A 25,817-nucleotide genomic window follows, 5' to 3' on the forward strand; every position below is an offset into this window, starting at 1 on the left:
AAGTAAAGAAAAAAGTTAAACTACTCCCTCTCTCCTAAATTTTAGCATCTAGGAGGAAATACAAGGTTCTTTAAAGTCTGTTCACTGTCTTTAGAGTGAAAGAACGCACCTGCCACGAGCACAACGCTGTTCAGACGTGTCATTAAAAGTGAAACGCGTGAGCTGAGATTTTATCTGCATTTCGTATTTTCGTGTGTACGTTCACGAAAGACAGGGAAAGGGAAGCAAAGAAGAGAAGAGAGGGAGAAACATGGTCTCGCATGGTAGCCAGAGGGCGGTGGCATTTCTCTCTGCGTAAACAGAGACGGTGGAGAAGGAGAGAACGCACGGAGAGAGCTTAGTGGCAAGGCAGCAGTGCCGCTGACACGAGTGAAGGGAGCCCGTGGCTGTTTCCACCTCTGCTATCACAGCTCGCCCCGCGCCCTTTGAGACGGACTTAGACATCGGGACTAGAAGTTACACACCAGCCGCTTTGGTCTTGGACACGTCTGATCAACCAGCAGATCCTGTTGTGGAGGACGTGTTGGGGGGTGGGTTCTCGTTTCACCCACCGTGGACGGAGGAGTTTATGTGTATTACGCGTTGCCTGTAATGGGTAAAAGTGGACAGAGAAGTGGAATAGTACTCGGGAGCTCCAGCCTGGTGAGAATGAGCGCCACGCCGAGGATCCTGATTGTCCTGGTGCTAATACACGCAGGAGTCGCTCAAGGTAAGGCGTGAGAGCGCGTCTTCTGTCAAGCGCTTTAATTACACCTTGCACGTTTGAAAGTGATGGGCCTTCTCCTTCACTGCCGAGGTGCGTTTAAGTGGTATGGGCGGCATGTCAATTAGTAGACCCAGAGAAGTATCCCCTCAACAAGGAGATATACTTTTTTTTGGCCATATTTCCATTTAAATTGACTTAGAGTAGAAGACTAGCTTAGTATATGGTCAGCATCTTAATGTGTAAACTGTGTATGCGCATTTTCTTGGCCGCTTGAAGTGTGCTGAAAAGCAGCTAAACTCACAGCCCACTTTTTTTTCTTCCCAGGGAAATACGACTAATAGGCTAATTAATCCGGGAAGACCGAAAACGATAGCCTGCTGTGTAGAAAAACGACTTAAAATTAGACTTAATACACAGAGAAACGTGCACTTGACCCACTATTGAGAACCAGATAAATAGGAATATAATTGCAAAACTCGCGAGCAGTATCGTGGGACCTCGCGGGCAGAACAGAATATTGCGGGGATTTTCTGCCAGTTCTGTTTCAGTTCTGAGCGGACAAATGAACTATGCGCAGATGCAGTTACATTAATGTGAAAACACCGTGAAGGGCAGGCAGGGCTGGAGAATCTCTGATTGGGCGACTAGTGCATTAATTGCGCAGTACTTCGTTAAAATTAACGAAGGTCCATTGCTCCGATTGAAAGACCGATCAGAAGTCACGAACACTGCGCCGCCAGAAGGTTAAAGGCAATTACAGTCTTATGGATCTCATAACGCAATCGGAAGGAGGCAGAAGGAATGGGCTGAAAGTGAGGACTGTAATACAGCCCAGCAGGATTAAGCAGAATCCAAAGATAGCGCAAACACATAATGTAAAGATGTTTCGGTGCTGAGTATTAGAGCCGTTACTTACTATACGCCCTAGTGAAGCATAACGGGGATATTAAAGTGATATTTCTGAAGAGTGAGAAGCAACCACCCACTATGGCCGGTGTTTGTGGGGAATGTCGCGGGTCATACACTGCAAGCAGCCCAACTTTTAACCGGATGCTCTCCTGGATAGGATTTTTTTTTTAAAATTTATCATGAACCATGTGGGATTCGTGAAAATGCTGAAACCAGACGCATCTTTCCAGCTTTCACATTCTTATTGACCTTCTCAGGGAGAACTTGTGCCCTGTTAATGTTCCTCCAAAAGAATTAATGCCCAGCCCCGGTGCTGTTTTACGACACAGCTTTATTCACCACCACCTTTTTAAAAGCTGACCTTCTTAAAGCCACTCTTGCTCGATGTTTGTCTTCTATTTAGCTATGACCCTATAGTTTCTTATAAAGAATTCACGCAAAGCTTCAGCCTCTGCCATAAAACTAATAATTCCACTTGAAAAACTTCTAGAGTATTCCCTAGAGTAACTGTCATATGCTACACAAGGATGTAGTGCATACATTAGTATTGACATTACAGATTAGCCTCAGGTTTTTGTGCCGAATCTGGGTAGTAATTGGACATGATGTTGCTGCCACCTTTCTCTCATTGCCCTGGGGAACAGCTTTTCAGTAACTGCCGCTAACATTCATTATAACCGTTCTCCATTGGTTTACTGTTAAATCGATACATTTCAATTTAGGGGACACGATTTGAGCAGGGTTTCACCAACCTTTGATAAATTGCACATCGGTGCCAATACGCGGCTCAATTTAACTTTCATTGTAAAATCTGATAATTGGAAGCTTAAACTGTTGATGCGTTTTAAGGGAGAAGAAACTTGTATATTTTCACAGTCCTGAAAAGTGTCGTTTTTCTCGCATTCTGCCCTCATTTAAAAGAAAAAAAATCTTTTGAATCCTCTGCTTCTCCTCTTCCGCATCCATTTGGCGTAGCTGTTATGTGTGTGTTTTTTCTGTCACTGTTCACAACCAACTTGGCTCGTGTCTCTGAAGTCGTTTCCTTGTGTGAGAGGAGTCACTTCATTAGCTGTTCTATTGAATGGGGTAAAACACACAAACACAACTTAACTGGGGGGGGGGGGGGGGGGGGGGGTCTTTGTGTACCTAGCTGATCCTGTCTGTGGATCAGTGGGAGAGAACCTCCTTCAAATCCCAAACATCGTTCCGTGTACATGGAACACGAAAATACATCCAGTTGTTCTAACCAGATTATTCTTCCATCCATTGCAGCTCATGCATCATTGAATGTCTTAGGGCCAGCTGTTGGCCTCTAGTTTGTACTCCACAGTGGAATATGTGGTTTTTGGCGAGTTTAATAGCAGAGTTTGTTTTTGAAGTCATGACTAACGATGTTCAGGATGATGGTGTTTGTGGGAATGATGCTGGCGCTGCTTTTGATTCAAATCTGATCGTAATGAATCACAAAGGTTTCTCAAATAGAGGGAAGCTGTTTTGTTTTCTTTTTTCTTTTTTTAAATCCATTTTGAGTACACTTATTTCACACAAAGGGTTCAAGCCAAGTTATTTTACTTCACATTTAGTTCTCCCTTAAGCTTTTAATTATGAACCTTTGATTTATTCATTCATTTTTTAGCTCTCAGTCATTTAATCTGGCCTGCAGACGTCTCTCCTAGCTGTGCAGCACGGTAGAAAGTGTATTGGGCTGTGGAGAAGTCTCTCATACACAAAGGCGCTTGTGCACACACTGACATGTGCACATACAGTACAATCAGAGGAGAGTGTTAGTTGAAATCCTCTCATGCCAGCTTGAGTGCAAGTAGTTGTGCCTTTTAAAGCCATTAGCTAAGCCCCCTTACATTTTGATCTGGAATGAATGGATGTCAAGATTGCTGCACAAAGTCTCAGAAGTCCACTTTTAAAAAAACCCCACGATGACTCAGGTGCTGTGTAGCTAGGTTCTACAATTCAACTTTTCGTGCATTTGTGTGGCAGCTTGTTGTGTTACAGCTTACACGTTTCTTTAAACTGAACATTCAGATCTATTTCAGGATGCTTTCTCACTTCGTTTAAAGCTGTGCTCTATAGCTACAGAGAACTGTTGGTGTGTAGTTGCATATGTATGTGAATGTGTTGGTACAGAACTGTAAAGTTGGGCTTACACGACTCCTGTGAGCTGTGTGCATTCATAAACTTGGCAGGTTGGGGACGGTTTCAGAGAACTCCTGTGGAGTGTGTGTGTGTTTGCGCGTTTGTGCGAACTTGGCACTGTCATAGAGTTCCGAGCTCATGTGGCGTTTCATTGCATGTGTGTGTGCACATTCGGCATTATAATATTGCCAGGGCTCCCATGCTGTCTCCCATTATGCTATGTCCCTGTCCTATGGTGTAGTGCCGCCATCCAGGGTTCAGTGCTTGTAGGGGGGCAGCTGGGAATTATTGGAACTAAATAGGCCACTTTGATTGGCTGTGCTGCTCAAGCCAGCGCTGTGCAATTGGTTGAGCAGATTCTGCGTGGTAAATATGATGGCGTTTCTGCATCAGAGGGTGTGAGAGAGAGATGGAGGGAGATAAAGTGAGAAAGCGAAAGGATGAATGGATGAGGAAGGGAGATCTCTCTGGGTGGTTTGTACTAGCTTTGATCACTCCACTAGGACTGGACAAGCTCACTGACTGTCACACTTACTGCCATATGCAGACACACACACACACACACACACACACACACACACACACACACACACACACACACACACACACACACACACACACACACAGAGAAAGATTTTTTTTTTCAGTCAGACAGTGCAGCATTCTGTTTGCTTTCTGTGTGTGTTGTGTGTGTGAGCATACTCTATGTGCATGGCTTGTGTGCGCGGACAGGCGTTCATGGGAGTGTGTGAAAGGAAGTCTTTGACTGTGTCTGGGGTTGTTTTGTATCGAAGACCCTCCTGCTGCTAGCAGTAGCCTAGTGATGGCAGATTTCCCTTGCTCTCTCTGCCTTTTTCTTTAAAAAAAAAAAAAAAAAAATCTTATCCTTGCTTACTCATCCGTGTGTTTCATAGACTCTCTCTTTAAGTGTGACCAGTGATGAGACTTTTTTTTTTTTTACCACCCACCTTTTCTCTATCTCTATCCTTTCAGTCAGTGTCTTCTGTTAGTTGCTGAATGGGTTTTCCTCACCTTTTTTTCCCTGCTTGCCTGTGGGCCATGGCTGCTCATCTATTCACTGAGTACATTTTATGTTGCACTGTGAAAATGCCGTCCACCTTCAGTACATCAACACATAGCAATTACAGCTCAACCTATTTCGAGAATCAAGAGCCCGAACTCGAGTTGTTTGTGTAGCAGCAGAGAACTTGCAGGCGTGTTTTTCTTTGAGGAAAGAAGACAAGAAATCCTTCTTTCTGAAGAAGTGCGGTTTTCAAAAGGCTGTGTCGACAAACTGCGTCACGCCAGACACCACTTGCACCATTTAGTATCTTACTCTCCGCAGGGGAAAACCCAGGATGGAACATAAGAATGCATCCCTGTGTGTGCGCGCTTGTGTTCTGCTGTGTGCATTTGTGTCTCTGTGAACGTGCATGTTTACTAGAGAGAGAGAGAGCCTGAGCTAGAGAAAAGACGAAAAAGAGAAAGCAAAATATTCTGAAACCGATTCCCAGCGTCTCCCGCTGTTAGGCCTAATTCCTTCTAGAGTTTCATGTAAAGATCTGGAATTATGAATTTTTCATGGTCTGAGAAACCTAAGGCCTCATTTGGTGCTCTCATTTCCAGGCTTTTTGTTTTTGTTAGCTGCGTCTGTGCCCGTGTGCGTGTCTCTGTGTGTAGGGTGGTTGTACTGAGAAAACGCCGTTTGTTCTCAATCAATGGCCTACTATATAGTTCCCGTTGGTCCCATGGAATCCTGCACTCAGGAAAATGATAACCCTGTTTGACTGTTTTATCTTTAAAATTTGTTAATTATGCTCCACCAGCAAGGGAAAAAATGCATTCAGAAACGGTATGAAAATTAGCTGCACATGGGCAGATCGGGTTGAGTTGTAAAAAAACAACAAAAAAGCGAATGACCTTTTGTAAAGAAACATCCAATAGAATTTGTTTTCTAAGGCTAAAAAAAGGTCATTTGTGATTAAGTTGCTGCTTATGAAACTCTGCATTTCTGATCCCAGTAGTAAACAGTTGGACTTGGTGAATCCCTGCCACTCAGTGCCGGGCCACAGATTTTTGTGCTGTTGTCCATGTCTCGGCTCTTCCCTCTTGTCATATGTCCCCATTTCTCCTATTCTCTGTCCTGTTTTTCTTCTTTCCCATCTGCTACCTCTGACATGCTGTTTGCCTTGTAAATCTTTGTCATTTTTTATTATTTTGTTCCCCTGCTGCTGCCGTCTCTCACCACTCAGCGTCTTTCTCTACTTAGATTTACGCTGTTTAATTAGAGTGTAGCCAAAACACTGGACATATTGTTGTGCTTCCGAACGGGGCCCACAAGCAGCAGGACATTTTGTATTTTTTGTGTGTGTGTGGTCACAGAAACTCATCTATCTGGCAGAGAGAGGGAGAGAGAGTTTGCCTACACATTGAGACACACACACACACACACACACACACACACACACACACACACACACACACACACACACACAAACGCCTTCTCCTACGGGTCCAGTACAGATAAATGGAATTGAAAGGAAGGAACGAGACAGGTAGAGAAATGGAGCTCCACACTATGCCAGCTGCTCTTCATTGAAATCTCACCCTGAATCTCTTTGTTTTAAGGCCTTGCCTGTGTCTGCAGCCGCCAGCCGAGGCTTTTCATGGTCTATATATTCTTTTTATTTGATACTGTAAAACCTCCAGTAAATAGCACGGGTTGGTTTATTTGCTTCAGAAACAACAAGCAGCAAGCTTCACTTATTGGAGACAAGCGATTATAGGACACCTTTGTTTCATCTTCCTGTGGGGGGGCTGGACCCAACAACTTCTGCCTCTTCAGCTTAATCCCTCGCCCCTTCCCGTGTCTGTCTTTGACACTTTGTTTGGATTCATGCCAAAGCTACAGTCTGCTCCGTCTCCAGATTTTATTTTTTATTTTTTGCCTGCTTGGTGCACATATTAAAGACAGGCTGCACATTTAAAATGTGTGTATCTTATTATTATTATTATTTTGAACAATATCACAGATGTTTGCAGCGCTTAAACTTTTGTGTGGCTGCATTACACAAGTGTCCCTCCTTCAAACAGGCGAATATGAGGCGAGACACTTCCACATATGTGTTGCTCTCTTTTGGAAGAACAGTTTCTCGAGGGCAGACACACGACCAGCAGATGGATGTTGGGTGTTTTGGCCGAGTGGCGTGTTTGTGTGTTGGAGCAAGAGTGTCTTATTTGTGTTGCCATGAATATGTAATTAAGCTGCCATTGAGAAAAGACGACATGCCGCGACAGGGGGTCCACGAGGCTGGGTCCCGGGTCCTTTTTGTCTCTGCTGAAAGCTTGTTATGAGCTTTGTCCTATACTGAGAGCGTGAGAGTGAGGGAGCAGAGAAGAAAGGACAAACATAGGGAAACACAGGGAAATGGAGACACGATGAAAGAGAGTGTGTTGGATTAGAGAAGGGAAGTGAAAGAACAGCATAAGAAGGTGTTCTCTTTCTTTCTTTCTTTCTTTTCTTTTTTGAGAATTTGACATTCATGCTCCTTTTTGACGGGAAACAAAGCTGCACTGTAAAAGTCCATTCAACTCTTGGTCGAGAGCGGAGAGATGGGGGGAGGAGAACAGGGAGCGAGTGAGCAGGCTGAGTAGTGTTTGGAAGCTGCCTGAAGGATTAGTCTCTCTCGTCTTCCTATCTTTCGCCACTACATTCTCTCTTCTCCCTTTTTGTTGCTCTCTCTCCTTCTTTCTTGCTCTCCTTCTCCCTGTCTTCTGAAAGTTTTCCTCTCTCCCTTGCTCCCTCAGTCCACCCCTTCCCCAACAGTAACTCTTTTCTTTTCCCCACTCTCCCTCTTTCTTTGCTAAAACTGCCTGGTAATCTAGTGGTCCATCTAAAGGAATATCCAAAAAACCTGAAACCATAATTACTATAATCGCCACTGCAAATTTTTACCTCCTAGGCTTACGCTTGCATTTTGCACATATCCGTGTACACAAACAAACGCGCATAGAAGCCTTTCTTGAAAGCGTACATTGTAATTCAGTAGGATGCAGTGAAAAAAAGAAAAAAGGATTTAGTGTGTGTTGTAAAACCCCCCCAAAAACCATTGCTCGGCCATTGCTCGCTATAGATATGATGTAATTCACTGTGTTATTCCCCTTGTAGGCTTATGAAAAACAAATACATAACACACATGCACAGATAATAATGTGCACAAATGACAGCAGCTTATTCTGTTAGCATTTATTGCAGTAGGTAGAAACTTGTACACACACAAATATACTCTGTACACTAGACACCCATATGGTACTGCAAGGCCATTGACTCATTTTGGCTCCACACCAATGTAATAACAGACGTGGTATATTTTACTCTGCGGGTGACAAGATTACGTGTAAGCAGTTTACTTTGATTCATTTGAACACAGCATTCTAAGTGGCTAATGAATATGGGCAGTACTTCGCTGACAAGGCACGTTTTCTGTGTCCGGCGAGTGTGTTTGTGTGCGCGTGCAGATGAAATATCACATTGTTATATTCCAGAATTATCCATGCACACAGCATTTTTTTTCCCACCAACACCTCCCCCAGAGGAACACAGGTAGGAAGGTACTTGTAGGTGGAGAGTGGAGACAAAGGAGAGAGAATAATGACTTTACATTGTGGAAAAAAAAGAAAGTCTTGCTTTGTGAAATCTTTTATTCATCAGGGAAAAAGGTGATCATAGAAGAGTGAGACGGGCTAGGGATCGAGGGGGGTGGGGGGGAGGCGATAGAAGGGATCACCTTTCTGACAGTTCTCTGAGAGAAACGTAATTTGATTAAACAAAACACTAAAAGTTGAAGGTCACTCTATGAAGTCTGCGTTACTTGGCTTGTTTTGAGGTTATGACTGGAGCGGCAGCTGCCACTTGGGGCTGTAGCCAATGTGGAAATAAAGTCTAGTGCCAAAATATACTGAAACATTCAAGTCTGATGACAAATATCCTAGAACAGCGCGTTGCACTTTAGCTGTTTTTAAAGTAACACAAAGAAAGGCCTTATGTCTCATATGAATAGTTTGGAAAGCCTAACTCACAGCTGAGGCCGTTAAAGATGAACAAAAATAGCCTCATTTGTTCTACAGTGTATTAGGTCATTTGTATTTAATCAAATATGGAGTCAGTTGACTTTTTTGTTTGTTTGTTTGTTTGTTTGTTTATAGGTAAATTTGTGTAGTTATGAAAATTATTTAATAAAGGATAAAAGCTTTGATGTCTTTCACGTGACTGTTGATTGACAGCTGTCAGTTGCATCTCCTCATGGCTCCTAGACTAACCACATCTTGGACTTGGAGCTTCTGAATTGGAGACATGTATTCGTGCAGTGTTTAAAAAGTTAATGTTTTCACTTGATTATACAAGACTACCAGTTACCATGTAGTTAAAGTACCCTATTCACCAGTCTATTTGTAGATTGTCACTGATTAATGTTTCTAGTGAGCTAATGTTTGATTTGGTCTGAGGAAGATGGGAGTCTGAAAAGCAACAACCCTTGGTTGTTCCTGGCTCCAAACAGAAAAGGCAGCACTGATTTGTATCAAAATTAGCTGCAGTTTAGACCAGTCAGTGATTCACTAGCTTTATGTGCAGGCTAAAGATATCAGAAATTAAGATGTAACCTACTCAGGTAGTCTAAAGAACATCTAGAGCAGGAAAATTAGAGCAAGATCAAGCAACGTCTCAGATAATGAGGCAAAATGTAACTGAAAGTTATGCTAAAGTAAGGCAACACTTCAAAGGACATAAGTGGGTGGTTTACAGTGCTGGTCTAAAATATTCCATCTTTGTGTGCCTTTTATTTCGCAATGTTAAAACTGAACAGCTAACAGTCAAACAAAATTCTGTTACCCTGCAACAGTAAATATAGTTTTTTGTTAACCAGTCTGCAATGGAACCAGCAAAGGACACACGGGTACAGGCGTGCTAGTCAAAAAGTGGCTTTTATTTTACTTTAAAAATAGATTAAAAATATATCAAAAGTTAAAAACCCAACAAAAAAAGCTACTTTAAGAAATAGGTGGGCCTGTGAAGGAAGGCATTCAAACACAACACTACTCAAAAATACTTCTGACAAATCACGACTCTAGCTTAGCAAACTCACCTTTCCGAATGAAGAGTAGGATTTTAAATTTGTTGACTTTATCAAAGTTATTTCTGTTTATTTTTTCACTTTTACTTATCGCACCAATAGCCTTTATGCTTAAAAAGCTTAAAAAAGATTCAAGGGTCAACCGTTTGCTGCCAGCCATTGAGTCAGCAGCTGGCGGAGATAATCAGATATTACTTTTTAGGAAAGGCTCTTTCCAAAGAGGCTTAAAATTAAGTGGGGTGCTGATGAGGTCAATGGGTGACGGCTTTAGTTGTTTTGAATGACTGAGAGATTAAAGATGGTGTCTCGTACAGTGTCTCAGCAACCTCAGTTGGTTTTTATTGTGGGTGCTTCACATTGTGACTCAGCAGTGCAGCTATAAAAGTAAAGACCTACTGACTTGCTTTTTGCTGTGGTTTATAGCACATTTCAGCAATGCTTTGTTTTCATTGATTTCTTCCCACACAGGCTTTGAGTGTATGTGTTCATGCATGTGTGTATGTGTCATAACTTGATGCTTGTCTACTTGTTTTTTTTAAACTCTCAGGCTTGCTGGGGTCCATTACAAGATTTAGTGATTTTTATTAACAACACAACAATCCTCTCCTTGGGTTGACCTTGAAATGTCTCATTCTCTCAATTTTATGCCCACACCCTGTGCTTAATATCGTATGCACTTTACTTGATGGCATTTCATAATTTTATCCTCAAGTATTTCTGTAGTTCTATGATACAATTTCTGAAAAATACCCTTAAGACACACATTGTGCTGTCACTTACTGTCTTGAAATTTCAGTTCTAATATGAGGACACAAAACTGGCAACTCAAAGTGATGATATAACACAATTCTGGTCCTGACTAAATATTAATATTTAACTAATTTTGACAGGCTTTTTGGAGATACTGCACTGTATATTTCTGAAACTGGACAACATTTAAAAAGTCAGTGTTTTATTGTTTTAGTCAAAGATTCAGTGTTTTATTTTTTAATTGTCATTTTAGATGCTTAAAAATAATCAAAACATACGTTTTAATTAAAGGTGGGGAACATTTGGTCATGAAACAGTGCAGTGTCGCATCATTATCTGTGATCTGCGTCAAGTAGGATGAACACTGGGGCTCTCTGCCGTCATCTGACAGCTGATGTAATCTAGATGTAATTGTACACGGTCGCAGCCACCTACGCATGCTTTAGTTGAGAAAAGCTAAAATAGCTCCGCATGGAAAAAAGTCAAAAACAAATTGAACATCAGTCAATTATTTCAGTATTAAATAACACTGACGTTTACTATAGAAAGTTGCCTTTCTATAGTAAATAACTCAGTCTGAACTCTAGTTCTTCAGAACTACTTTTAACCACAAATCTATAAAAGAAATCTAATAAAAAAGTTTGTGGATTTAATGAATGACTACTGATTAATCATAAAAGGATCCAACAGCCACGATAAAGGTTTCTATTAAAATTAAAAGTATTGTTTTGAGCTGCACATCTTTTCAGTAGGCTCTTGATTTTATAATTGCTATCTTTTTTCTTTTTTCACCACTTACCAGCTCCAGTTCTTTGCTTTTATATTTGGACATTTTAGGTCAAGGAGCTGTTTATTTTTCATGCGTGGCAGATTGTTACTGTGGCTTTAGAGTCTTCATGAAGTTTGGGGGGGGCCCACACAGTCTTTGTTTCATTCTGAGCTTGCAACAAAGGCACAGATTAGCTCTCTTTTCACAGTGATAGTAGAATGGACTCTTTGGAGAACTGGCTCATATGAGCAGAAGCCACGATTTTATGAAGACTATTAAAAGGCCACAATGCGAGACAGGTGTTTCAAATCAAAGACTGCGATCCAACAAATTTGATTTGAGATAGTCCCATCCAGTCACCTCAGGCATATTTCTGCTTTTTCTTTTTTCTTTTTTCTTTGCTCTTTTTCTTTTTCGGTTGCCATCATCATCTCATCCCTGAGGCACAGCTGGTGTAGTTGTGCAGTAACGGTTTTTCCGAACACAAACTGGCTCAGTGTCCAATGACATGTGGCTAAATCAGAGCGCCAATAATAGGAGAAAGACACAGACACAGTACACTAAGGGACAAGTGTCTCTACCCTGTTCAACACTAGCATACAAGGGGGTGTGAATGCAGGGCAGCCAACACACACACACACACTCACAGGCTCTGAACGGTTAATTTGGCAGTTAAAGTAGGAGCGTGGATAGAAACTGTGTCTCCATATGCAGTAGCAGTTGTGCTTCTGGCAGTTTTTTTACTTCCCATCACTGTCTTGGACCATGTCTGATATTTTGGCAGTTGGAGTTTGAGGAAGGCGGGAAAAGCCACCTGTACAGTTGTAACAATTCATTATATCCCCATTATCCTCACAAAATGCTCATCTCTCAGCCTAATCATCTTTGTACCAAATTGGTTGTAACTCAATGAGTTGGCTGGGGATGTATTTGGAAAACGATTTAATGTTTTGCATTTTTGTTCTCAGAATATGGCTATGCATTTTAAAAGCGCTCTTTTCTGAGTTATTGCATTAATTGCACAGTAAAAACCAAAACACGGGAGCACACATGATTATATGATGCCACAATTATTGTTGTTTCTATGTGCATCTTTTTTTTTTTTCAAGTTTTGCTGTTTTATTGCCATCAGTTACACCATCATCGCCTGCTGTTGAAATATACTGTGCATTATGGTATGTTCTGTAATCTATATATGTTGCATTTGTGCCAAAAGCGTGCATATGGGTTACTTTATCTGAGTGCATGAATGAATGTGAGGCTTATGTCATAGTGTCACAGCAGGGTTATTTCACCACATGAAAAGAACCTCCTTTTTCCTCAGCGCTCTCGTGTGTCCGTGCGTGTTCTTCTTTTACGTTGTCTTGCATCTGTCACTTCCTCACCCTCTCTCATCTTTCTCCTCTTTGGTCTGAGCCTTTTCCCTCCTCTCCTTTCTTTCTTTCTTTCTTTCTTCCTTCCTTCCTTCCTTCCTTCCTTCCTTCCTTCCTTCCTTCCTTCTTTTCTTCCTTCCTTCCTAGGGGAAGAGGAGATTTAAACTTTGAACAAAAGGCAGAAGAAGGAAAACTTTGTGGAAACATTTGAAGTGTTTTTCCCCCTTCTCTGTTCTGAGAAATGTCATCCACACCCAAGGAACAGTTTCAAAAGAAGCAGAAAGTAGCTGACTAAAGCCAGACAATGCCCACGGCTCCCTCTAGCTCATCCAAATCCTTGTATTGTAACTGTAGTTATTTGTGTTGCTTCCTCCTCTGGGTCCCTCCAGGGTTTTGGTTTATCTCCGCTCAGTGCTGAGGTCTTGTCAGAAAATGAGGACAGGGCTGCCGTTTTGGCCTCAGGTCAACTTGCAACTCGCGAAAGTTTAATTTTAGTTTGGAAATGAACTGAAACTTGCAGCTAATGACAAACTTGCCTGTTCTGAGTTGACATTTTCTTTTTCTGACTTTGTGCTGCTACCTGCAGTATTTTACAGAACTGGCTCACTAGGTTGAACAGGAAGCAGTACATGGTACAGCTCAACAGGCAGAAAGTCTTCACCTGCACTTCACAAAACACAGAACCCACAGTAGGCAGTTATGTATGTGATTATGAATAAAATGATGCTCATTTAAGTTTAATTTTCTTTAAGCAAGCACACTAGTGACTGAGGACACAGACCTTTGAGGTTTTAGATTTTTTTTGCTGTGATATTTGCCATTCAATTCTCAGCTGACAGACATTTCTGTTCCAGGATTAAAGGGGATGAGATGTACCCGCCTTCCCAAAAATAGTTTCTTCCTCATGATGCTCTGCTACCATTTAGCCCTTTTAAGGTTTTAGTTCTAACGCTTTTTGTGTTCAAGAGGGGGTGTGTGTCTGATGAATTATTTAATGAGCACAGAGTTAAGATCACAAAATGCTGCTGAGTTTCAGACAGACTGGTGCCGTCAGGGTTTTGCAGACTATGTAGTGACCTGAGCATCAGAGAACTAGAGTTAGAATAACCTGATGCCCTAAATTAGGCCTTATTAGAGCGTGTTATATGAAATGATGTTAAGTTTCTCATGCTGTCATGCAGACATTTCCCACTTAATTAAGATAGAGCAATAGCATCAGAAGCATTAACGAGCCAACATTTATTGTTCTGAAAAAACTCCAAACTTTAACAGTGTCTGGCTGAGGTCAGCACTCTAAACCTTAGACTCTCTAATCTGTGGAAATAAACAGGTTATATTCAGCCTTTGTAGACCAAATGTTGTAACCATTTTGCCTATAGATAATCAATCAAGGCAGATTTACCATCTCCCCTTTGTCGAATCTTTTAGAATACGTTAACGCACACATGCACAAGCACACATCTCCACATTTGCGAAGACTGCTTAAGTGGACGTTTAATCATCAAAGACCTTTTCCTGTCGCTGATCCATTGAGTGGATTAAACACACACACACATCGTTCCTCGGTGTTATAAAACACACACTCTGTTGCGTGGTAGGGTATTGATTCTCAGTGTTGTTCTTGTGCTGTTGGTTAAACAAGACAGTAATAATTGAGCAACACTGTTTAGTCTGCTTATTGAACTGTGACGCGCTGACATTGATTGTTGTTTTCTACTTTAGGAATGCATTTGTGTCTCTGAGTGTTTGTATATGTGATTGTGACTTTGTGACAAGTGTAGCTGTGGATGTTAAGGTGTGTGTTTGTAGTTGGCCTAGACAAAGGGAAGGATGAACTGTTTCTTTCTGAAGACTTAATGTTTAAATTTCCTTCACTAATTAGTTTTTTCTCAGTAGGTGAAAGGAAAGAGGAGGCTCGGTAAGGAGTTCAAAACAGGACAGCACAATGAATCATTTTGGCTTCACACAATTAACTGAACATGATATTGGAAATACATCCTCTGCCAATAGAATACAAAGCATATCATCACCTGTGTGTGCTGATCACGTAATCTGGATGAGTATTAATATGTTGAAAGATAAATATGCAACAGATAACAGACCATTACAGCAAAAATAAAACGCCAGGCACAGCAGAGGGCGAAGAGCTTGTCTCTGAAAGCAGATCAACGTCATCTGCTGGTTGGAAATTCTGTGGAAATACTTCATATTTAGTAATAACTAGGTATTATCTAAGAGCAAATGGGACTGAATCATATGCAAAGAGTTTATGTGGAATTGTCTCCACCGCAAAGAAACTCAAGTAACTTATTCAACAGTCTGAAAACGCACCACAAACTGCAGTATAATGAGTGCACGAAGGCCAAGAAATACAATGCAGTTGCTCACGTGAGTTGTCCGACAGCACGTCAGTGTATCCATCCTGTTGGCCAAGAGGCAGTGAAATCACCAGTCACATTCCAGTTGACCAAAGAATAATGAAGTGATGAATGCTTCAGGACAAAAACTGGACAAAAGATATTTTATCCTCTCACTGTTTTTCTTCCCCAAAGTGGGAATACTGCACTGTATGTAAAATGTCGCAGGGGAAGTAGAGGAGTATCTCCCTCTACTTAATATTTTGCCTCTAGGAGCACTTAGATTAGTTGAATAAACATATTCCTGTTTTAATTAACAGCAGTGTAGCACAATGCAAAGTGTCCTGTTGATTTTAGTTTTGTGTTAAGTGTTGGTACTTTTTTTTTTTTAATTTGAATGAATGTAAATTGAATTGTCCAATTTTGTCACTAATATCGACAATAATTCTCTTATTATTTTGATCAGTACTGAGATCAGAATAATGCGAAAATGCAGTGGGTAAAACAAGTAATAAAATGTAAATAGTTACTGAAGGCACCGACTGGATTTAGGACTAAAAAGACTGACGATGGTAAGAGAAAAGCAACAAAATCCAGAGACACACATGATAGGTTAACTGGTGTTTCCAAACTGGCCAAAGGTGTGTGCCTGTCTGGGTTAGCCTGCGATAGCTTGCCGACCTGTCCAGCGTGTACCCCGCCTCTCACCCTATGACACGTGGGACCAACCACAACTCTGAATTGAATAAGTGAAAGCAGGTGGAGGGATGGATCGCTGTTTTCACTGCTGTTGTATCGTGTTGTGGCTTACGGCAGAACAACATGTAGCGCTGATGAAAAGTACCTGAATGAAGCTTAAATCTTGTCATGTGATTAATTTTAAGTTCTATCCTTTAGGCTTCAAAAGAATTAATTGAGGTCTGTGCATTTCTGTTTATCACGAGAGGTTTTGATATTACACAAGGTAATGCTCTCAAATTTCAATGCCTAAAGGCCCACAATCATCCATGAATAATTCATGACAGTTCAATATTGAAATTGGTCATTTGTTTCCATGCCAAAGCTCTTTTGAAAGGCGAATTACAGAATTCTTTGGCACTCAATAATGAATCATCAAGATATTTTGATTTGACACTGAGAGCATCTAGTATTTGGTGTGTTTATCATAATGAACTGAGGCTCCGCAGCACCTCAGACATTTCAGCGCTTTCCACATCTCGGGTTCAGTAGCTGAATTGGTCTCTCTGAGACTCACAAAGGGAGATGCTTGGTCTGCATTTTCTGGTCTATCATTAAAGCTCTTCCTGGTTTTCTGAAAACACACATACATGCACATACACATTCAGGAGACTAATCCAACAATGTATGCTGCGTGTTTGCACACACTTTATCTGTCGAAGATTACGAACATACGTCTTAAATCACTGATAAGTCAATTGTTATCTTTTAAAATGAAATCCAAAATGCAAAGGATTGAAAATAAGTCGCTGTATGAAAGCTACGACTTATAAGTCCCACATGAGCATCGCACTCGTACATAATCTGGGAATGCCTTAATGTTTCAGATTTTAAATCTTAAAATCAGATCCACAGTAGCCAAAGTTAACTTTGTGGCTTGAAGCTGTAACTGGTTAATTGTGAACTGTTTGGGATCCTGCTCCAGTCTCTCGCTTCCTCATTCTCCGTCTCGTTTTCACTTTCTTTATTTCCACCATTTCAGCATTTTTTTTTCCCCTTCTCTTGCCGTAAAGGCCAGAGGCAGTGTCCCAAGGGGGAGCAGAGTATGTTTGTGCATGTGTGTGTGAGACAGCGTTCAAGAGATAGTGAATATGCAGAAGTGTCTGAGAGAGAAAGATAGTGAGACGTAGAGATGAGAAAGGGATTGTGGACCCTCTTGTCTGTGCGTGTGTGCTTGTGCGTGTACTGCCATTCCTCAGGCTCGCTAATTGGGACATCGGCCCTGTCTGTGCTTTGCACCAGCCATTTTGATATAAGTCCCACATGAGCATCGCTGTAAATCTTGATAATGGTATTAAGCTTGTCGAGCTGTTCTGGGACTCTGGCCTGCAGTGCGTGCATGCATGCATACACACACACACTCAAAGCCACATACACTAGCAGAGGGTGGTGTGGGCACTGCTTATTTATGTAGGGAAAACCCACATGTGCATATACGCTGTAGCTGAAGCTCTGCCCGTTACTGTAGCAAAGACAGACCTCTGTGGCACTTAAAACTGCTTATTACCCCTCCCATAAATATATTTCAGAGATCTTTGGGGAGACAAAGGCTCTATGCACAATCAAAGTGACAGTGCTTTATGCTATAGTGCTGGTTAGACACGTTACTTTGTGAAATGTGTCACAGCTGTAGCTATCATCTTGTCAGGATACATAGAGGGCAGCGTAGAGAAATTACTGCATGGCGTGTTTTGTGTTATTGTAAATATACAGTGGGAACACTGAAATGTCAGCTGGTTTCTGATATATTAAGGCTATCTATAGATATCTCTAAGCTACTGCCTTCCTCCTTGTTTGTAATCTTTTGGGAGACATTTGGTCTGTAATATCTTAATAACACTTCTGTTCCGAGTAGTGTCCGAATAGTGTCCATAAGTCCTAAAAAACACGAGATGTTGCCATGAAATACAGTGAAATTATTCCAGTTATTTTAGGCATTTGATGATTTTATGATATCAGAGCATTACATATAGTTAAACTATCTAAATTAAGCTTGCACTAGTAAGCAAATTGGTTGGTGCAGTACTTTGAAGTTAATGCTAATGTTTCTATCTTGGTCACTTTAAGGCGATGAAAATATGACAAAATCCGTGATTTGATTTGAAACAAACCAAGCAGTAATAGGTGATTTCAGCAATATTGTGCTCCACCACAGCAGCATAATTTGCTTTGATATTGTGAGCTACGCATCATTAGCCTGTGCAAACCACATAAACAAACCTTATTTTGCTGTGCATTTCAAAAAGCATGTTGACTGTATTGCTAAAACTGTACCAGCAGTCCATCCACTTGTCTCCCTGCAAATGCAAATGCTCTACTAGCCAAGTGCTGTAAAAGCTAATGAGAGTAATGAGGTCTAGTGTACTCGGTGATAGGCTCGACATAAAGGGTTAGGCGCACTGTGATATATGGATGGCTGCAGCTGTTCCTGGTGGTTCGGGCTCAGTTTATGTTTTCATCTCACAAAGCAGCTGGAAAATATTATGATGCTGATGATGCGACAGAGGCATAAGCGACACATGCATAAAAAGACAGTGTTCGATTAAGAGACTTTTAAAGGAGTCAATATTTTGCATGACTTTCAGGGATAATCTCTAAAGTCATTGTAAAAAGCCCTTTTTATTTGTAGTTTCAAAAGTAATGAATTCTCTCCTTGGGATTTTTAAAGGATCATGGCAATAACAGTGCCTTTTTAGTGTTGTGAACATTTTTGATAAAATATGGGAGGTTTTCCTACAATTATACCCACCGACAAATCCACACAAGAGCACGGTGCTCTTGCAGTTCTATGTAATCCCTCTCTTTAGAAAACTGTCAGAGAGTTTAGAGTTTGTTAGGGGAAACAAGGGGGAATTTAATCGGCATGACACCAGCAGGGGAATCTAATAAGGGAGACACCAGTGGGACTTGTTTAATGATTTTCTCCTTTCGCCTTTTTCAATTAGAGTACCTTGCTGTGATCTCTGCTGAGTCTGTCATTTTTTTGTAGCTCTTTCCATTTCAGACCATTTTTAAGTCTTTTTACCTGTCTGGCTCCCTGCACGGCTGCTCACTCCCTGGTTTTTCCCGGGTTTCTCATTCTCTTGGTGCAGAAAACCTATAATAAGAGACTACAATCGGTGTACTATAGTCCCATTGTATAAAGAGAATGTTGAATTACTCTAATACATTACTGAGTTTGTAAACTCCTACAATGAGGTTAACGTCAGCACAGTGAACTGCTGACTAGGTTGAAATGTACCTTTGCTTGTATTCACACCAAAAGTAATAGGAGGTGCACTGACATAGGCGTTCACATGAATTCCTTAGATAAAATACAACTCAGCAAGGCCAGTCGTGATCATTACACATGACACTGAAGGTTTCCTTTTTTGATTCCATGAGACATGGTGGACCGGATCAGTTGTATCCGATTGTTTTTTGTGTCTGATTCTAATTAAATCCTATGTAATTACGACACAAAGCCTTCTCAGTAACAGTTTATTAATTGTTATTATGTTATATAACTAAAATCTTACTTAATTCTGATCATTTAATTGCTATACAGATTCTAAATGAAGGAAAGATTACCCTAGGAGAGAAAACCCCAAACTTCTGCGTCTCTTTTTGATAAATGTTTGATATATTTTTCTCCTCTCATCATCTTCATCATGAAGGACGAATGTGCATTTGTTTGAATTTTTTCAATTGGTCAAAGGAGTATTTCTGGAAAAAGTTGAAGAGGGTTAAACTTTTATTGCAAGAGAACCCTGAATGTCTGAAAAGACTAATTAGAGGCTAAACAAAGATTTTTTTATTTTTTATTATTTTTCCCCCCGGTGACCAAGGTCTTGGGAGTGGGATGGACTACAAAGGACGAAGAAAGTGAGCGGAGACCTGCTATGGTTACCAGCTGTAACCATGGCTGTAATAGTGCCTCTCCTCTTGCCTTTGTAGATTCATAGCTTTATCAGTCATCATAAGACAATGCTAGTTCTATCTGTTAAGTACAATTACACGTTTATTGTGCCACTGACCTGAATGTTCATTAGTAAACTACATTGTTGCATTAACAATTGGCAGTTTTTTAAAGAACTGTTATACAGAGTCTGCGCAACAACGTTTCTTTTTTAAATCTAATCCATCCCTATTAGATATACCTATACATAACATGTTTTGGGTTAACAGCAGATTAGGGGTTATGGAGAGAGATACGGGGCCATGCTGTATACCTCCATGAATATGTTCGGATATTAGAAGTGCCCAATCAGCTATTGGAAGCTGTGCTTACATCCTGGATCACTGTGTCCCTCAACATTTCTGCTTATGTTTACTTTGGCTTTGGAGTTTTTCAGGCTAATGTAAGCACAATGCTGATCTGTGATAAGAGAGAAAGATTGTGAGAGAATGAGTAGGAGTATGAAGTTCCTTCACCCCTATATATGTTATGCTGTACATGCATTTTGTTTAGACACATTTACAGATACAGTGCCCCAGAAGAAGAGCATACTTCTCTTATAGTACTTTGACTTGCATAGCTAATTGTGTTACAGCAATGTGACAGTAATTAAAAGAGAAACATGAATTTAGGTTGAGCTTTTCTGACCTTATGAGAGTCAGTAGGTCACATTACTTCTGAGCCATTAGTCAACTGGTTCTCCTTCTCTGATCTACCCTAGAAACATGCTCCCCCACCCCCTCTTACCCGTCCACAATCTCTTTCTGTCACTTTCTTTATACCTCGCTCTCCATATGTACCTCATGTCCTGAAGATGCATCATACCTCCATGTCCGGACTGTCTGGGAGGTTTATGTCTTCATTCTGTTGATTTGGGTGACAAGGCAGTCCATTACCTCCGGTGACAGAACATTCCCTTGCCCACAGTGACAGGACTGGGAATCATCAGACTTCAAGCAGGAGCGTAGAGCTACTGTGGAAGAGAGGAGACACTGGAATGCCAGGGGTGACTTTCAATGTGTGTTCGTGTGCGATAACGCTTGTATGCTACTGGGCGTAAGTGGGTGAAATGTGTGACTGCGTTAAATTTGAAATGCCGGAGGTCCTAACTAGTGTGTACAAAAAGTCCAAAAAGTTTGGCAGCAAGAGTAAAGGTTAAATCAAAAGGCACAAAATTAATACAAGTTACCCAGTGTGTGCTTTTGAATGTGTGCTTGTGTTTTAAGAAAAGCAGGGAGTAAAGGGCAACCGGGAAGAGTAGCTCTGGGGAAAAAAAGAGTAAAAGGGCAGTGAAGGGTGAAGAAGGATGCACTTCACAGAGGAGACCAGCGCAGCATGACTGTGCACTGCCTTAAATCTCAAACCATTTCCCTAATTTATTCCCTTTACCAGCTGTTTTTTGTCTTGTCTTGACACAAAAATGTCAGGCAGAAAAGAAGCAAAGTTCTTCAGTTCTGCTAAATTAGCTTACAATAGGTAGTTGGATTCAAATAGATATGGACAAACAGGGAAAAAGAGTGACACATTTAAAACTGCAAAGCTTTAAAACAATTGCTGGTAGAGATGACAGGGAGTTTGTTCCAGAGTTTGCAGATAGCTGTACGCTGTTGCCTGGCTCGCAGTGGGAGAGAAGCTATAAATCAGAAATTAGATCCTGGGACCCTAGCTAGCATAGATTCACACACGTCCCATTTCTACCATCCTCCTCTTCAACTAACAAGTCACTCCTGAACATGAACATCAACAGACAGGTTGCTTCCTATTATACTATTTAATTATTCATTTATCTTTACATTTATGGCCACAATTTTTTTTCAGGGCTGTAAAACAGGTATGGCATCAGAACTAATACTTATGATACTTTTTACTGAACTTCTGAAAATGTGAATGCACCTTTTTAGTTATTGGAGTTTTTAATTTTTTTTAACCATTTTCTACTACTGTAATCAGTGTACATCCTGATGCTGCAATTCTTTTTTTTTTAAATTAACATATATTTATCCTGAAATGCATGTTTTTGTTTTTTCTTTTCTTTTATTCTTTAAGACATTGAGACAGCTAGCTTTGCCGTTGTAAAATCATGGCTAATGTTATATAAATGCTTAAATTAGCATGACACAGCTAACAGTAAGAAACATAGTAACGTTGTAAAAACATTAGCAGGATAGTCTGCAACCATCTTAACCTTACACTCAGAGTCCTGTCAACAAAATGTTTACATTTTAAGTAAACTATCTCACCACTGTGTCAGTATTTAAAAATAACTTTTTAATAAAGGAATTTATGTTTCAAGTACATTGGTATCAAATTCAGTACTGAGAATTGTGTAATTCTACTGGTATTCCTGACATCCCTTATGTGTAATGTTCCAACTATTATTGTAAAATAATTTTCTAATGTTTTGACTGCTGGTTCAGATGTAAAACTCACTATACATTCTCCACTTCTTGTATTCTGCTTGAAAAATTATGTTATTATTACTCCCTGCCTTCATGAGACAGGTCCTAAGAATTAATTTCACTCTCGATCATTTCCAATGTGTTTTTTCCCCCTTATTGATTTCCTAAATGTAATTTTATGAGATCACATCGCTTTGTATAATCCACAGGCTTTTCACATGTGGTCTCTGGCTGTATTTGTGTCACTGTTCATATTTATAAAATTGAAGCATATGCTTTATTTCTTAACACATGCATATTGTGCACATGAGTATGCATAGGCATGCAGTATTATGAGTTTGTTTCAAGTTAATCATATTTCTCCATGATCTGGTTTATCTACACACTAGATTTGGATTTACAAACTACTGTTAATTAGTCTTGCACGTCTTGCTTATAAGACACAAAAAATGAAAGGCCGACAGAGGCATAGAGCAAAGAAGCCAGTCAGAGCTCATCATACAGAAAGACAGATTGAAAAATGTACTAAGAACCTGCTCACTGCATCCTACATTTTCAGAGGAAGGCAATAAAACTAGAAACCATTAGGAACCATTAGGTTGGTGTCAGTCAGCAGCAGAATAACAACCGAGCAGTTAGCAGGCAAATGGTCTGGATGGTTGAAAGAAATGTAACTTTCAGCTGACTGAGGTACAATCCCCCAAAGTATACCCCCCCCCCCCCCCCCCAAAAAAAAAAACAACAACAAAAAAACGAAAAACAAAAACAAAACAAAAAGAAAAACGGTGCACATTCTACAAATTTTATTTGTGTCTGTTTTCTTCACTTCACTGTTTTCTGCACTTATAGGAACTCTGGCCTGTCTTGGATACATTCAGCAAATTCTTATTTTAGCTTTAACAGTTAAGCAGGAATAAAACTGATCCATTCTACCAGATGTAGATTACCTTCATCTTGTTATTACAAGAGGAAGCAATTTGTGTGTATTAAAATATACACACTCACTGACATATGAAAACACAAACAGAAATGAGATTCATTTCATTTTGTGTTATAGCAAAAAAAAAAAAAAAAGCTCAATTTGTTTCCTGGGCATAAGTCATGCATTCAGCAATGGAGGAAGAGGTATCATTTTACAGGAGACATGGTCACAGATGCTTAAACACATGTACACACACGTATACACACAGACACACACACGCACAGTTTTACTGTCAATCCTCTGGTTAGAATTACTGGCTTTAGAAATGGATTCCCTCTGTGTTCCCATATACCGAGTATTTAGTTTTAAGTACAGTCTTAACATGTAATTCATTTTCCACGTAGAACAAAAGGTCCCATTCATTTGTGTGTCTGTAAGGGATTCTTTGGGAAAATGACACCTCATCTGAGAGGGTAGTAATTTTGGCAGTATTAATCAATCTGACGGCTCACCCTCTATAGCTTACTTTGTCCGGCCCTTACGCCTCATCTGCTTCCCAAAAAGTAAAACAGTTTGGTAAAACAAGTCAATCTGCAGCCTTTTCTTCATCTTTTTCCCCCTCTATACCGCTCCCTCTACCGTTTCCCCTCCCTGCTTCCCTCCATGTAAAGGAAACAGTTTAGGGAACAGTTAGTCAATCGGACCGCTCCGTCCCGCAGAGGGAGTGCAGAATAACGAGCACTGCCGGTGGATAATGGTCATGATTTAGCTCCCTAGTCAAAAGGTTACACTGCTCTTGCTCCAGAATGAATGGACGTAATAAGATATCCCTTGGATAAGTAAGTCTCACATGAACTGCAGTGCTGTAGAACCCCCAAAGCCTACTTGTTACAGTTATTTTCAGTTTTAAAGGGGAAGTTCAGTTCTTTCTGGTAAAGAATATGTTTTATTGAAAGAAATTCACTTATTGAGAGATGGTACAAGGAGTACGATAGGGTGATGGATGCAGAAATTAAAGGGAAAATCACAGGTGCTATTCCCATTATCTTGACGCACATTGGAGATAGGGAACCATTGGCCTGATATAATGTCCGCCCCGGGAAGCATAGAGGAGGTCAGGGGAAGAAAATGGATTGATTTCTATCTCACAGCTGCTGTTAAAAATTCTGCACATGAAGCCATTTCTTTAGTCATCTAGTCAGTCAGTAAGTCTTACAAGTACCATGTGGAAGAAAGTTCTTATGTGAAACATCCTCGCACTTAAACACACAATTATAAACATGAATACATGCACGCACACGTCAGTGCAGTAAATAGGAGCAGCAGTAATCAAGGATTCATTCCACAACTGCCAAACTCTTAGCTGCATTTTGCAAGTATTTGCAAGTTTGTACTCTACAATTTGATTTGATTACTTGCGTGTGTTCCTGCTTGTGTATTTTACTTGTAGTGTCTTTTCATGCACTGTGTGTGTTTGTGTAGCTGCTGACATGCGGTAGTGATTACATGTGCATTTCCAGTGCTTGAGTGCTGGAGTTGGCTATTTGAAACACATGTTTTCTTTGTTTCTCTGTTGGCTACTGTGGAATCTGAGAGGGTGGTATACACCCACACACAAACACTAAGGCAGGGTGGTAACTTGCTACTGAGTCAACACTAATTAATGCCATATTGTATGTTTACAAGACAACTTTTTCCATTCTGTTTTTTTTTTCCCTCTAGTAGTCATGAAGCAGCTACCTGACTAGATGTCACTGATTCTTAGAAAAACACAGACAAAATGTAATGAGACAGAAAAGGTCAATCTTTCATTTGGATAATAATTCACAATTTAGCAGAAAACAAGACAGTTGAATAGTTGTTGTTGTATATATCAGCGAGTTGTTTACTTGCAGATATTTGCAGTGTCACTTGTTATTTAGCCAGGTGGTGGCAGAGCTAGCAAGCTACCCTTGAAGAGTTGGAGGAAACAGAGCTATCACCAGAACCAATAATTTTAATGCCAAAATTCTGAAAATGCAAAGTGTAAAAAAGTATGTATTTATTTATTTATTTCAATCCTGTAGGTACCATATTGGAATAGGGTTGCCAAAAAATATAGGCTGGTGCTAATGCATCCCAAAAACTATTAAAGGATTACATATTAACTTGCAAAAGTGCCATCTTCACCTGCTCCAGATGACACACAACTTTACAAATGCATACAGCCCCCCCCCCCCCACACTAGCAGCTGAATGCATGAACAGTAGCAAATGTCGCAAAGGATCTTAACGACTGACATAACAGCTTTTTATGAAGAATTTCTTGAGGTTAGAAAAGCTACCATTTCAGCAACGTTGACACCATGACAGTCATCATTAACGTTTACCGTGCCAGTGCACTATTTAACATTAGCCATGTAACTAATTACACACATTAGCTGCTGTTAAGTTATCATGAAGATAGTGGCTTACTTGGGGTCAGAATTAAAAATAGTTGTTAAGCAGAAATAATGTTCTGTCCGTGTTTTACAATTTTATGTCATGTTTTTGGAGTAATGCATTTGCTGCATTAATATGCACTATATGTTGGATTTTACAGCATATAGCGGAAGTTTATGGTTGATTTGATTTCAATTATTTTAAATTGTTGGATAGGTCAGTGTACACAAATTAATCAGTTTGTTTGAGATCATA

The 25,817-nt window shown here is 40.3% G+C and overlaps 1 protein-coding gene across 2 annotated transcripts in view; it reads left to right on the plus strand.

Moving 5' to 3' along the window:
• Positions 1-318: 318 nt before the first annotated feature.
• unc5ca (unc-5 netrin receptor Ca) overlaps positions 319-25,817 on the plus strand; it is a 180,015-nt gene continuing 154,516 nt past the window's right edge. Inside the window, exon 1 of one of the 2 annotated variants that reach the window (XM_026187526.2) lies at positions 319-709. In XM_026187526.2, coding sequence (XP_026043311.1) covers positions 592-709 — 118 coding nt within the window. In that variant the 5' untranslated portion in view covers positions 319-591. The remainder of the gene's footprint in view (positions 710-25,817) is intronic. The other variant, XM_026187527.2, reaches the window with a different exon arrangement.

The sequence above is a fragment of the Astatotilapia calliptera genome, chromosome 12 (genome assembly GCF_964374335.1).
Source record: "Astatotilapia calliptera chromosome 12, fAstCal68.1, whole genome shotgun sequence".
NCBI lineage: Eukaryota > Metazoa > Chordata > Actinopteri > Cichliformes > Cichlidae > Astatotilapia > Astatotilapia calliptera.